Here is a 13,489-nt window from a genome sequence, read left to right as displayed (position 1 = left end):
TCAATAAGTTTCCTTTAAAATAAGCAATTCAGGGCTGGAGAGATGGCTCAGAGGTTAAGAGCACTGACTGCTCTTCCAGAGGTTCTGAGTTCAAATCCCAGCAACCACATGGTGGCTCACGACCATCTGTAATGAATCTGATGCCTTCTTCTGGTATGTATGAAGATACCTATAGTATACTCATATAAATAAAATAAATAAAATCTTTAAAAAAAAATAAGCAATTCAGCCTTTCTCTGTGTTAGGGTTTTGCCTGAGAGTGTGTGTGTGTGTGTGTGTGTGTGTGTGTGTGTGTGTGTGTGTGTAACGCCCAGGGAAGCCAGAAGAGAGCACTGTCCCCCCTGGAACTGGTGTTGCACGCACTTGTGAGCTGCCGTGAGTGTGCTGAGAACCAAGCCGGGGTCCTCCACAAGAGTGAAGAGCAGCAAGTGCTTTACTACTGATCGGTCTCTAGTCCCCTTTTCCAATCAAAAGATTTTTTTAAAAGAAGGAAACTCCAGAGACAGTCTTATTTGGGTTTACAAGAGGTGCCACAGGCCAGATAAGCTGGAGTTCATAGGATCGGCCAGGAAAAGTGAAGGCCAGTGCGTTCCCGCCTCTGAGGGTAAGCTGGAAGAAGGAACGAGCTCGTCAGTACAAGTGCCAGCTGCTGGCCCTGTGTGAGCATCTTCTCAGTACAAGTGCCAGCTGCTGGCCCTGTGTGAGCATCTTCTCAGTACAAGTGCCAGCTGCTGGCCCTGTGTGAGCATCTTCAGAGCGCACGCACGGCAACTCTGCAGAGGAGGAGTTGGGCAGTGGGCTGAGAGTCTCAGCCTGTGTCTGCCCAGACAGGCGGTCAGCGAGCAGGGGAGGGGAGGAAAGCCATGCTCCGACAGGCCTGGCCAGAGAAGTCTGCAGATGAGAGGTTTCTGGGGCATTTAAGTGCCCATCTGGTTAAACAAGTGACTCCTATTCTCACCCACTCCCTTATATGGAGCCGTGTGTGTTCCGTTCTTCTGGCTTCAGGCCGATGGATCTGGGTTTGTAAATCCCAGGAAGGCCCAGACTTGTTTATGCAAGACGAGTACCTTCTGTCTCCATCAGAGGATGTTACCAGACACTGACCAAGTGGTTAAGAGCGGCACAGACCATCAGCCACACAGTCGAACCAGAGACTGTCAGCACACTGGTGCTCATACAACCCTAAGGGGTCTGTGGCACGACAGCTGCCTTCTGTCCAACCTGGAAGGGATGTTATTGGCCATGGACCGTGGTGTTCATACGCCCTAAGTGGTCATGGCAAACAGCTAGCAGCAGAAACCCCTATCTCCCTGCCTCTCATTCCTCATCAAGCTCACTTTTCTATAAATTATCAGATGAAGTGAAACATGGCCATCCCTTTAAATACGTCTGCTCATTCCCTCCCTCAGTGCGCCATTGCCTTCTCCCTCACTCCTGACCCACAGGCATTAAAGATGGCGGCTGTAGAGCCCTCCAAGAAGACAGGGGCCGACTTGTAAGAAGAGACAATATCTACGTGCTTGGTAATCAGCATCTCAGCAGTTAAGGGGCCTTCCACTGACTTCTCCCTCACAGATACAAATCATCAGGAGTAACTCCTAAAGTAAGGATTTTTAATTGTGGCATGGAATGTCAATAAAGAATTTTATTTTTAAGATGAAAGATTTTAAAAACTGAAAAAAGATTTCAAAGTGGGATAAGGACTTGGTCGGGGGAGGAGCCAGGGAGTGGTTGGAGGAATGAGAGAGGGAGAGAGGATGCACGTGACAGAATGTCACACACGTGTACGAAACTTCATAGCATATAGTTTTACAACAGATGAAACATTTTTTTTTTTTGGTTCTTTTTTTTTTTTCGGAGCTGGGGACCGAACCCAGGGCCTTGCGCTTCCTAGGTAAGCGCTCTACCACTGAGCTAAATCCTCAGCCCCCAGATGAAACATTTTGTTTTTAAGTTGTGTGTGTATGTATGTATGTATGTATTGTGTATGCATGTGTATATGTAAGTAGAAGTTGACATCACATCTGGCTTTCCCACATCCCCACGCCTGGCTTTTACCGGGGAACAAAGGTCTTCATGTTTGAGCATCGAGCACTTTCCTGGCTGAACAATCTCCTTAATCCCAATAAAATATTTGTCAAAAAGTGATGTTTGGGCTCAGCAATGTAGAGGGTTATCACTAAAAAGGGCTCTTTGAAGGGGTTCATTTCCTCCAAAAGGTAAGCTTTGGGAGACGGGGTATGTATGTGGTGACTTATCCTGTATTTGCTCGTTGAGTCTTCTTGTCAACATTTGATTATGGGTATCACAGTTACCTTTGTTGGTGTCTTAAACATTTTCATGTTCTTTTATTGTACCATTAAAACTTTCTAAAAAAAAAAAAAAAAAAAAGCCTTTGAAATGTGATAGATGAAGAATGTCAGGCTCCAAAAAGTTGAAGTGACCCCTGAGTTCCCGTGAGTGTGATTAAGAGGGAGAGCTGGACGCAGAGCCCGGATCTCTGGTTTCTTGTCTTGTGTCGTGTAATTTTATACTGGGTCTTTATTATCTCCCAACAAATGATGTCATCTTGCTTTTGTGTGTTACCAAAGGACGCTGACTCTGGAGGATAGACAGTGATGTGAATTTCGTATCTGGGTCAGCTTCTCGCTGTAATGTAATTCAGTCAACCTCCTTTACTCCCTAAGTAAACTACATGGGAGGGGGCTAACAGTTTCCTCATGAAATAAAAAAAAAGTGTTCTACTGTTGATGAACAATCTGAACGTGGTGCATTCAAACTGCTTTTAAAGTCTTCTTGTTTTCTTCCCCCCATTAAAGTGGGAAAAAGACAGAGACGGCCTTGTTTAAAGCTGACTCTCCAGTCTCTGGAGCAGATCGAGATAAATTGCGTCCCCTTTCCCAGCTGACTTGGGGTTTTCTGGTCCTAACATCCAGAGTGACGGCCCCAGGTCGAATGTTGAGGCCTGTCTGGGGTCTGCTTTCTCCTTAGGGCTGTAGGAATAATCGGTCTTCAAAGAGTGTGTAAGCAGCAGCCCTAGCTGTGTGGAGCTGAGCCGTTGACTGGCCCATGGCACCTTATGGAAGGACCTCTTCCTCCTCAGCCCTCGAGTCTGTAGAACAACAGCCGTTCTGAGGGAGCTGCGAGCGTAGCATGACTTGTACTGAGTGAGCGTGGCTCTGCTGTCCCCCTTCTGCAGAGATCTTTCCGATCTGCTCTAGACTCTCCTCTTGGCCCCTTAGTCCTTGTGTTCTGTCACGTGAATTCAGAAGAGACACAAAGTGTGCAGTGTAGAAGACAGACTAAAACCTGGGATACTCTCAGAGGTGAAGATGTGCACTGGACGAAGACGCCATTGGCCTCATTTACTTTCTTTTCTTTCCTTTTTCTTTTTAAGACATGATACTACTTCTTAAAAATTGTGGGCATTGGTTTCCTGTCCAGGCGGCCGACAGGCCCTAGATTAAGTTACAGGAAAGGGCAGTAACATTTAGCCTTGTAATATTGATCTTGTACTTTGGGAGGGGTGGAGTTTAGAATACCATGTCTCCACTGAAGGTCAGAAGTCTTACTCTGGTCATTATTTTAACTAGAAGGAGGAGGAGGAGGAAGTTGTGTAACAGAACAGATTGAAAAGAAGTAGGAAGGGGGCTAGGGATCAGGAGCTAAATTCTGTGTCTGCTCTTGCAGAGGACCTGGGTTCTGTACACATACGAAAGCAACAACCGTTTGTTAACTCCTCTGGCCTCCAGGGGCACCAAGCACACACACATATACGTGTGTATAAAAGTCTCATTTTTAAAGAACTTAAGAAAAATGTGAAAAGAAAGCAATCTGTAAAATGCCCATGTCTGGGCCAGGACTGTACCCCAGCCTGTAGGATGCTTGCCTAGCATGTCCAGATGGTGGGCTGGCCCCTCAGCGCCGTGTAAAATCGGGCAGAGTGCACATGCTTACAACCCCACCCCTTGGAGCGCTGGGTAGAGGCAGGAGGTTGCCACTTCAGAGTCAGGCTGAAGAGTCGGAATTGAGTAAAAATGTTGGCAGCTTCAGAAACAAAGCGCAGAGCTGGCTAGATGCAAAGGTTAAGTGGGTGGACAGACAGACAACATTCAGGCAGGCCATGTCCTCAGTCCTTTGACACACACTGGGGTGGTCAGATGGCAGGACTGCGTTCTGGGAACACTGCACTGCAGTGGTATTCGTCCTCTTCTCTGTGGGGTCCAAGGGAGGAATTGCACCCTTTCCTTGATCTGGTGTGTCCAGACGTTCTCAGGCCTGTTTCCTGATAGGATTTCGTATGCCCGTGTTCTCCTGTGGACCCAGTTTACATCAGTAAATTCATAGAGTGGCATCCCTTGTGCTGTGTTGTTATGAATGAGTTATTTATGTCAGGGCCTTATGGGTGGTCCTGGATACCTGTTCATCAAGGTGCTTTTGAATTCAGAATCAATTCAAAACGCTGCTTATAAAATGGAGTCTCTTACAACAAGGCACAATCTTAAAAGAAAAGTCAGTTTTATGGAGTAACTTAGGGCAGGGCACAGCCTGATCTTAACAAGGTCTAAAACCCATTTTATTCTCAGAAGCAAAGGAGGAAGTGGGAAAAGGTCTTTGTAAAAGCAGCCAAGGAAAAGTACATAGAGCAAATGTTAGATTTACTATGCAGATTTAAACCGAGATCTGTGGTGATTTGATCGTCGTCTTTCCATTCTCACAAAAAGAGATTTCCTTTGTAAATATAAACTGTTCTCATAAAAGCATCATCTTCCAGGGCCGGCGGGTACAGGCCATGCAGGAATGTCATACGCTGGGTCTTACGGTCAGTTAGGGGTGGCATAGTGCATGGCCCCGCAGTAGTACCTTTGCTCTCAATTCTCTTTAGCTCAGAGCCTTACAGAGGTACCAGGTCAGCCGTGCCGCCGCTGGGAGTGCGCCCTTACTAACTTGTAATAACTGGCTGCGGCTGCAGACTTCCGTTATGTCTCTACGTGGTAAGAAGACAGAAGTGAGGGAATTAAATTGTAAATAGAAACTCTGTCTTAGAGTTTCTACTGCTGTGAAGAGACACCGTGACCACGGCAACTCTCCTAACGGAAAGCATTTAACTGGGGCTGGCTTACAGTTCAGTGGTGCAGTCCCTTATTGTCCTGACGGGAAGCATGGCAGTGTTCAGGGAGACATGGTGAGGGAGAAGAGCTAAGAGTTCTACTTCGGGATCAGCAGGCAGCAGGAAGGGAACCGAAACACACTTCCTCCAACAAGGCCACACCTTGTGGACCTGTTGGGGACCTGTGTTATTCAAACCACCACATTTTGCTCCTTTTCAGAACAGAAAACATGGAAATACAGGTTCCCAAGGGTAAGAAGGTCTTACTGTTTAGTCCTGAGACCTTGCCAGTGTCCTTATGGTTGAATCTGGCCTTTCCCACTTCTTAGTATTTTAATTCGGTGGGTGGTCTAATTAAATAAACACCTCTATTATGGTGGGAAAAGAGAGCACACAGTATGTCTGATCCTTGCAGGGAGAATGACTATTACAAGCTCCACATGCTCTTGGGAATTAGATCTGTAAAAACAAAGGAGTTTGTTGTTTGGCCTCTGCTGTTGCCGACGACACAGTAGTCGGTGCCTCTCCTCAGTGAGAACAGGTTTTTGTTTGTCTGTTTCTGTTGTTATGGATGACAGTCTAGCTGCAGGAGGCTTTCACATGACTATTTCTCACTATTAAGAGCAGAGAGCCTCTTTTAAAGGGCAGAGGCTCTCATACAGGGTAACGATACCAATGCCTGGGCATTGGCTTGTCCCACATGAAGGCTGGGCAGGCATGACAGCATCCTGTTAGCCTAGATTAAAAGGCAGAGACAAAGGACACAGAGGACGATCTAGCGTGAACTGGATAACTTCATGGCAGGGCAAGGGATTGAGGTGGCTGTGCACGCCCGCTCAGGTGAGGAGGGTGGATGCCCTCTAGCCCATCGCGCCTGGTCTTTCTGTGGGTTGTTGGGTATTAGAACTATTTCCCAATTTGATTATAAGGAAAATGCTTATATTGGGGTTCTTCCCTTTCTAGGGACTGGTAGTGATGGGCAGACAAGAACAGAATTAGGACCTGAGTTCCATTATCAGGTCATTGGCAACCCTATCCTGGAGCCTCGTTTGTTTCTGCCCTGTCAGGCTCCTGTCCTGCGCTGCCCTAGCCACTGTTACAGCCAGCTGCTGCACCTCTGTATTATTTCACTGGATGATGGATGTGTGCTTCCTGACTGGCAGCCCCAGGGTAGGGTACCAGATGAGGCTGACTTCAGGCTGCCCCAAAGGCCATGGCCAGAGTATATCTATCAGAGAGGCCATGCGTGCCAGCATGAAGTACTTAGCTTCTTCCTTTGACAAATCAGAAACAGTGTGCCAGTACCTGATATAATTTTTACCTTGCTGGGTAAGAGCTGCCATGGAAAAATAAGGCAGGTGTGAGGCCCACGTACTTCTCGGGAGCTGAGTCACTGTGGAGGCTCAGAAACCTTAGACTTAGTTAACGTCCTGATTTACAGGCTCAGAAGCCGCAACCCAGTTAACCTTAGGACAGCTGTGAAACGGGACAAGTAAGGTTTACAGCATTTGGTTGCTTAGTCTTGTTTCCATGTTTTAATAGTTTAAACATGAATTTGTCTTCCTCTGAGCTTCTAATTCATTAGCATTTTCTGACAATCATCCCCACTGCTCTCTTTTTAGGGTGTGGTGAGAATACAGGATGTGTAGCCTAGACTAGCCTTGAGTTTCCTGTGTAGTGGAGGGTGACCTTGAACTTCTGATCCTCCTGCCTCTGCTTCCTCAGTGCTGGGACTGCAGGTGTGTGTTGCCATCCCGTTTATGTGGCACCGGCAGTGACAGCTGGGGCCTAGTGCCCCTAGGCAAGCACTCGGCCAGCTGAGTTAGCCCTCTCTCCTGGTCTCTCTTTTTCTCTGTAGCTTTTCCTTCTCACAGGAGCAAGAGTGAGTCCTGGATCCCATACCCACACACTGTTCTCTTACTTCCAGTTCCAAAACTTTCAGTGTCTATTACTGAATGGTGGTGACCGAGGGAGAATCTTAGTTCCCCCCCAGTTAGGAGCTGCTGACTGCCTTTGCCTGTCTTTCATATGGACCTGAACTTTGAAACTCCAGTTTGTAGAATTGTGGACAACTTTAAGTAAACAGAATCCTAATTTTCTATCATTGGGATTATAATATCAAACTCATAAAATCCATTGTATTTTCTGACAAAGCTTGCTAGATTTGGCTCAAACCATCTGCTCTGTGTTAGAGGGGGAGATTCTGCTAATTCTACAATTGTTCAGAGTAGCTTGCTTCTGACTTTGTCTCTTCCCAGGGACTGTTAAAGGATCAAGTGAGACCATGCATGTGAAAGGGTTTCCAGTCTATAAATATCACATCAGTGTGAGAGCTGATCATTGAACAAAGGCCCAGTACCAGCTGATGTCAGAGCACACCCTTAAACAGAGATACCATTTCCTCTCTGCCCACCTTCTACCCACTGCCTCCAAACGCTTGCCACAGGCAGAGCTGGCGAACCCGTCTGACCTCCCTCTCCTTCCCTCAGACTCACATTTTCTCTCAGAATGGCATGCAAGAATGTGAGTCTAGACGTAGGGACACAGCATGCACGCAAGGCTTAACAAGATGTAAGCGTGGGGCTAGAGAACCCTTCTGTGCCTTTTTCTAATCTTTTTCCTGGCAGCTTTTATTCTGACAGGACTCACAGTAAATAACGTTTCAAAGTAAAGGTCAGGAAGACTGTGGTAGACTGGCCAGTCACTGTGTGTGCGTGCATGTGCGTGTTCTGAGCTTGTTTTCTTTTTTTTTTTTTTTTTGGTTCTTTTTTTTTTTCGGAGCTGGGGACCGAACCCAGGGCCTTGTGCTTCCTAGGTAAGCGCTCTACCACTGCTGAGCTTGTTTTCTTATTCTTGGTTTAACTACTAGAAGTTCTTGTTTGCATAGTATGTTCAGGAAACTAAGAATTAAGTATGAGATTGTTGACATTATCATACTGTCCACAAATAACAGACCCTGGATAAGCCTAGACCTCTTATCACTGGACATTGTTATTAACTAAATTGTGCTCCCTCCAAATTCTGTATTTTAAGCCCATCCTGTACCTCAAAATAACGCTTTCTGATGTACCCATTTTAAAAAAAAAAGTAAGCAGCTCTACCATGTGATCCAAAGGAAATGACATCAGTGTGTCAGCGAGACGCCTGTGCTCCCGTGTTTACTGCAGGGTTAGTCACCATAGCCAAGTGTGGAAGCAACCTAAGGACTTTTTGACAGATGAGTGGCTGAGGGAGATACACATCTCCGTGGACTGTGAGGCAGCCGTAAAGAGAAGAAGAGCAGAGGCCCAGCACTGAGGGAGGCATCCCCAGGCCTGGGTGCACAATGCTAATTAGGTAGAGCAAGTCGGGACTGGGAGAAGACACTGCCTGTCACTCAGTGCTTTATGAAAACGTCCATCTCAGTGAGGCCTGGGGCCCACACGTCTGACCCCCGTGCTCAGGAGACAGAGGCAGGCAGGCAGATCTGTGAGTTCCAGGTCAGCCAGGGCTACACAGAGAAGAAACCCTGTGTCTCAAAATGAAACGAAACCCAAAACATTCATCTCAGGCTAGGGAAATGGTTCAGTGAGTAAAAGTGCATGCTATGCAAGTATGAGGACTCGAGTTCAAATCCCCAGAACCCACGTAAAAGCCAGACATGTAACATGAGCATTTGTACCCCCAGCATCCCTGGAAAGCACAGAAGAATCCCTGGAAGCTTTCAAGCCAGCCAGCCTGGCCTACACAGTCAGGAAAATAGCAAAGAGACACCATCGCAAAACAAGATGGAGGTCATGGGCTCTAAGGCCCTAGTTTAGTCCCTGTTAGCTGCTAATGCTCCGGCTGTGGAGATGGCTCCATGCCTGGGGACTTGAGTTCAAGGCCCAATATAGCATGTGCCCTGTCCCCCACCCCAAATATGTAAAACATATTTAAAACAAGGGGAGGAGGACTGACGGGAGAGGTTACTCTCTGTCCTCCACACATGTGACGTGGTATGTGCAACATACACACACACACACACGTGCACACACACACACACGTGCACACGCACACGTCCATCTCACTGTCGCTGAAGCTCAGTGGTAGTACTGCTTGGCTCGCACAAGGCCCTGGATTCAGTCCTTAGCACCCAAACAGTTGATTTCACAGAAAGTGAGAGCAGGGTGTCGGTGACCCAGAGGCTGGAGAGACTGGAAGAAAGGAGGTGATGGAGAGTTTAATGATTGGTCTCAAGTTACAGGTAGGAGTGAGATGTCCCACAATTGAATGTCTATAGACAATATACTGCATATTTCCAAAGGCTAGAAGAAAGAACTGGTGTTTTCACCACTTAAAGATGAGATAGAAATGTTTGACTTGATTCATTACACAGTGAATACAAGTTTCAAAATATCCCACGGTACTCTATAAATATAAACTTTTTAATGTTTCCATTGTCAGTTAAAGTCGTTTGAAGACCAGATGTGGTGATGTACACCTCTCCCCATCATTCAGGAGGCAGAGGCACTCAGATCTCTTGTAAGTCTGAGGCTAGCCTAGTCTATATGACACGTTCTAGGTGAGCCAGAGCCTTACAGTGAAGCCCTGTCTGAAAAAAAGGTCACAGTTACAAGCTTAGGGGATGGTTTAGCCAGTAGTAGAAGACTGGGAAGACTTGAGTTCAATGGGAAGGACCTACCTGAGGAATTGAGAAAGCCAAGTGTGTGGCATGAGCTTGTGATCACAGGGCTGGAGAGACAGATGGCCCACCATGCTCTCAGTGAGCTCTGGCCACTAAGAGATTAATGTCTCAAAAGCCAAGGTGAATGTCTGAGGACCAACAGGAGAGGTTGACCTCTGGCTTCCACATGTAGCCCCCAAAACAAAACAAAACAAACCCCTGAAAACTCACAGACTTGGAAAGTTACTAAAAGGCTAATAAATGAGGTTCCCAGGGGCAGCTGGTGACAGGAAGAACGGTGCTAGACACTGTTAATCAGTGAGCCTTACACTAGCCTTTGTCTTCTCCCACCGTCCTTGTTTCTCAGAAGGTTTCAATTAGATGGAAGGAGCTCCAAGAAGGGATCCGATGATCTCAGTCACCTTCAATTCAGAACAATCTGTTTGCCAGAGTAGACTCGTGGGGTAGGATACTTTGATCCCTTTTAATTAAGTTTAGAGAGAAAAATGTACAGATAAGAGTATTAACCCTGTGGTTGTGCCCGGAACGGACAAGGCCATTAGGCATGTCCCTTGATATATCTAGAACCTCAATTTCATATTCTAGAAAGCAAGACAGTTGGACTGTATAATCTGCAATCATGTATACTAGTCTAAAGTTACTGTCCATGAGGTAGGAAAGACTGATACTCTTGGATACCTGTAATCTGCCCCTCTCGTTCAAAACCATGAAGAGTTAGGGTTACCTGGGCCATGCGAGATTTCCACCACACACGTCAAAGACCTTTTTTTTTTTAATACTATCTAGATTGCCACCAATCCTGAGTGACTGAGGGACTGTATTGGAGGGAGCTCTTGTGAGGGAAGTCTTATCTCGTGGAGAAGGACCTGAGAATATCCGTTACGATTTCGAAATCTGGCCATCCGTTTTAGCTGTCTAGCTAAGACTTCCCAGTGAACCTATCACAATTCCTTTTCAGCCAGAGTTGCAGTTGGCCCTGGCTAATTCAGAACAAACCACAATTCTTTCATTATTATATAAGGCGGAGACAGCTCAGGCTTTGAAGTCAGCCGGAGCTGGGAATTCAGTATCTGACTTGTGTCATTTAAAACATTTTTAGATGAAGTTAACCTTTCCTGCCCTTAGAGTTCTTGTCCACAAAGCAGCAGTACTAAGTACCTACCTTAAACTGTGCCCTGTCACTTGAGTTGCCAGACAGAAGAGCCTCTCCATGGGAACAAGGGCTTCCGTCTGTGTTTACACTTGTGTCTCATTGTGGACACTCTGGATATGCTGTGCGGTAAGACTTCACATAGGCTTAAAAGACCTGGAGTCTGCCGTGCCGTGCTGGGCCCTGAGCCTCTGCAGAGTGCTCATGCCAGATGAAGAGCTTCAGCTAGAGTCTTAGTCACTATCTGTGACTGTGAGGAGACACCATTACCAAGGCAACTTATAAAAGAAAGCATTTAATTTGGGGGCTTAATTACACTTTTAGATGTTTAGTCCATAATCATCAAGCCAGGAAGCAGGCAGGCTTGGTGAAGTAGCTGAGGGCTTTACATCCTCATCTGCAGAAGGGGGGCGGGGGGGGGTGAGGGAGAGGGAGAGGAGGGGGGAGAGGGGAAGGGGGAGAGAGGGAGGGAGGAAGAGGAAGAGGGAGGGGGAGAGAGGGAGGGGGAGGGGGAGCCCTTTCCTGAGGCTCCCCCCATACCTCTTCCAACAAGGCCACTCCTAACCCTTCCCTACAGCATGCAAATGTATGCAAAGGGCTGTGCCTGTGAGGCCATTTTCATTCAAACCACTACAGTTCTCTTACCGGTTTTCTTCTGAGACTTCCTTTTGTGTTTTACAGGAATCTGAGTTTCTGTGTCTGGAGTTTGATGAAGCTAAGGTCAAGCAGATCTTGAAGAAGCTGTCAGAGGTGGAAGAGAGTATCAGCGGGCTGATGCAGGCAGCCTAACTGAGGGAGGGAGGAGCGTTGAAGTGAAAGTGCTCACAGACTTTCTCCACTGACCTTTTTAAAGTCCTGCTTGCCCATTGGTGTTACAAAAAAACATTGTATGCATGTATGAAAGTCCTCAAGAATAAATAAAAATATATTTTAAAAAGTGGGTAAAAAAGAGGAAAACCCTCAAATTCAAATACTGCCTGTCTCTGCTTGCTCAGTTCTTTTACTTTCACATCTGTTCCATTGGAGAGGTCTCCATATTTTAGCTCGCACAAAGACTGTGAGGGACACGTATAAAAACACACTGAAGTGTGCCGGGTGGTGGCGGCGGCACATGGCTTTACACAGCCCAGCCCTGGGGAGGCAGAGGCAGGCAGGGCTCTGTGAGTTCCACTTCAGCCAGAGCTACACAAAGAAACCTTGTCTTGAATAAAACAAACAAACAAAAAGCAAAATTAAACAGGAGGCTGGAGGACAAATGTAAGACTCGAAGTGAGTCTGAACTACCTGGAGACCCCCTCCCCAAGTGAGACACAAGAACAGAGTCTGATGCAAACCAAGAGCTTTATTTTCTGGTGCATCAGGGTCGACCCTCAAGCAGCCCCTCATGGCGAGTGACTAGAACACGACCCCGGATGGCTATAACAAGCAGTTTTTAATACTTCTTAGGGGCACAGGTTACATCAGCAAGGTTACAGTTCAAACTTATTGGCTAAGCATATTAATCTTTAAATCAAGCCTCAGTCAGTACATTCTGAGAATTTTCTACAAGAACGTTCCTATGGGTGGAGAATGGAACCTGGCATAGCTTTGCCCCGAGGCAGGTGGGTATGAGGCTGGCGAAAGCCCCTAGGGCCCTTCATTCCCCCTTTTTCTTGTACAAGTTCCAATCTTGGAGCTACACTCAGGGGTCTCTGGCGACTAATTCATATTCTTCAGGTCCTGTCTTCAGGGTCTCATTGTTGGCGCAGGACCGTCAGCTGTACTGCACGTATTCTCTCTTTTATGAAGGCTCTAAGCTTTCTCAATACACAGGGTCCAAAGGTCAACAACAGCAGGAGAGCAATTAGGGGTCCTAACAAGGTGGATCTGAGGGTGGTTAGTCGAGGGGAGGAGTTCACCTTGGCCATCATCAGACCCCAATTTGTACAACCTGAGTCTCCAAGTTTTTCTCTTTAGTCATCCCATTGGTTCTTTGCCTTTCTGAGTGAATCTGATTATATATAGGTGGCGTTTGTGCAGGGGGTGTCCCTTGGTCCCTTGGTCCCTTGGTCCCCCTGCTAGGGCCCATTTACTGTGATCAAGTCCCAAGAGGAGGAGGGGTTCCAGTAGGTGTGTCTTGTAGTCTCGAATCCCCAGACAACTCCATAAAACTGGTCTCGATCCCTGCATCTGTGAACTTGTGCCCTGCTTCTTCCACTCAGGGCAAACATAAATGGGGGTCTCCCAAAGGTCATACCTCCATGCAGGAAATGCACATCCTACTGCCCCATCCCAGCCCAGAGCCTTCTTTCTTCCATATGGGCAGTTTGCTTCCGCCAGTGCTCCCGTCATGGGTGGGGATGTCCCACCAGTCAAGTCCTGCCACCAGCTGGCACAGGTCAAAAGAGAGGTTGGGCCACCAGGAGTTGAGGGGTTTGGAGGCCATCAGGGAGGCAATATCATCTCCAGTTCCAGTGGAAACCACAGTTCAGGTTTGATGGACGGGCACCTGGGGACAGCGGGGGTCTCTAGGGAGTGGGGCAGCATCTGCAGGTTTCACATGGGACACAGGCACACAGGCAGC

At 47.1% G+C, this 13,489-nt stretch overlaps 1 protein-coding gene across 4 annotated transcripts in view; it reads left to right on the top strand.

Annotated features, from left to right (window-relative positions):
* Positions 1-11,900, top strand: part of Commd1 (copper metabolism domain containing 1) — a 104,072-nt gene extending 92,172 nt beyond the window's left edge. For 3 of the 4 annotated variants that reach the window (XM_039091767.2, XM_017599129.3, XM_017599130.3), the window contains one exon: positions 11,608-11,897. In XM_039091767.2, the coding sequence (XP_038947695.1) occupies positions 11,608-11,715 (108 nt within the window). In that variant the 3' untranslated portion in view covers positions 11,716-11,897. Of the gene's footprint in view, positions 1-11,607 lie in introns of all 4 variants that reach the window. The other variant, NM_001115022.1, reaches the window with a different exon arrangement.
* The last annotated feature ends 1,589 nt before the right edge of the window (positions 11,901-13,489 follow it).

The sequence above is a fragment of the Rattus norvegicus genome, chromosome 14 (genome assembly GCF_036323735.1).
Source record: "Rattus norvegicus strain BN/NHsdMcwi chromosome 14, GRCr8, whole genome shotgun sequence".
Classification (NCBI taxonomy): Eukaryota; Metazoa; Chordata; class Mammalia; order Rodentia; family Muridae; genus Rattus; species Rattus norvegicus.
The sequence above is the reverse complement of the archived record's forward strand: the minus strand, read 5'-3'. Positions and strand labels throughout refer to the sequence as shown.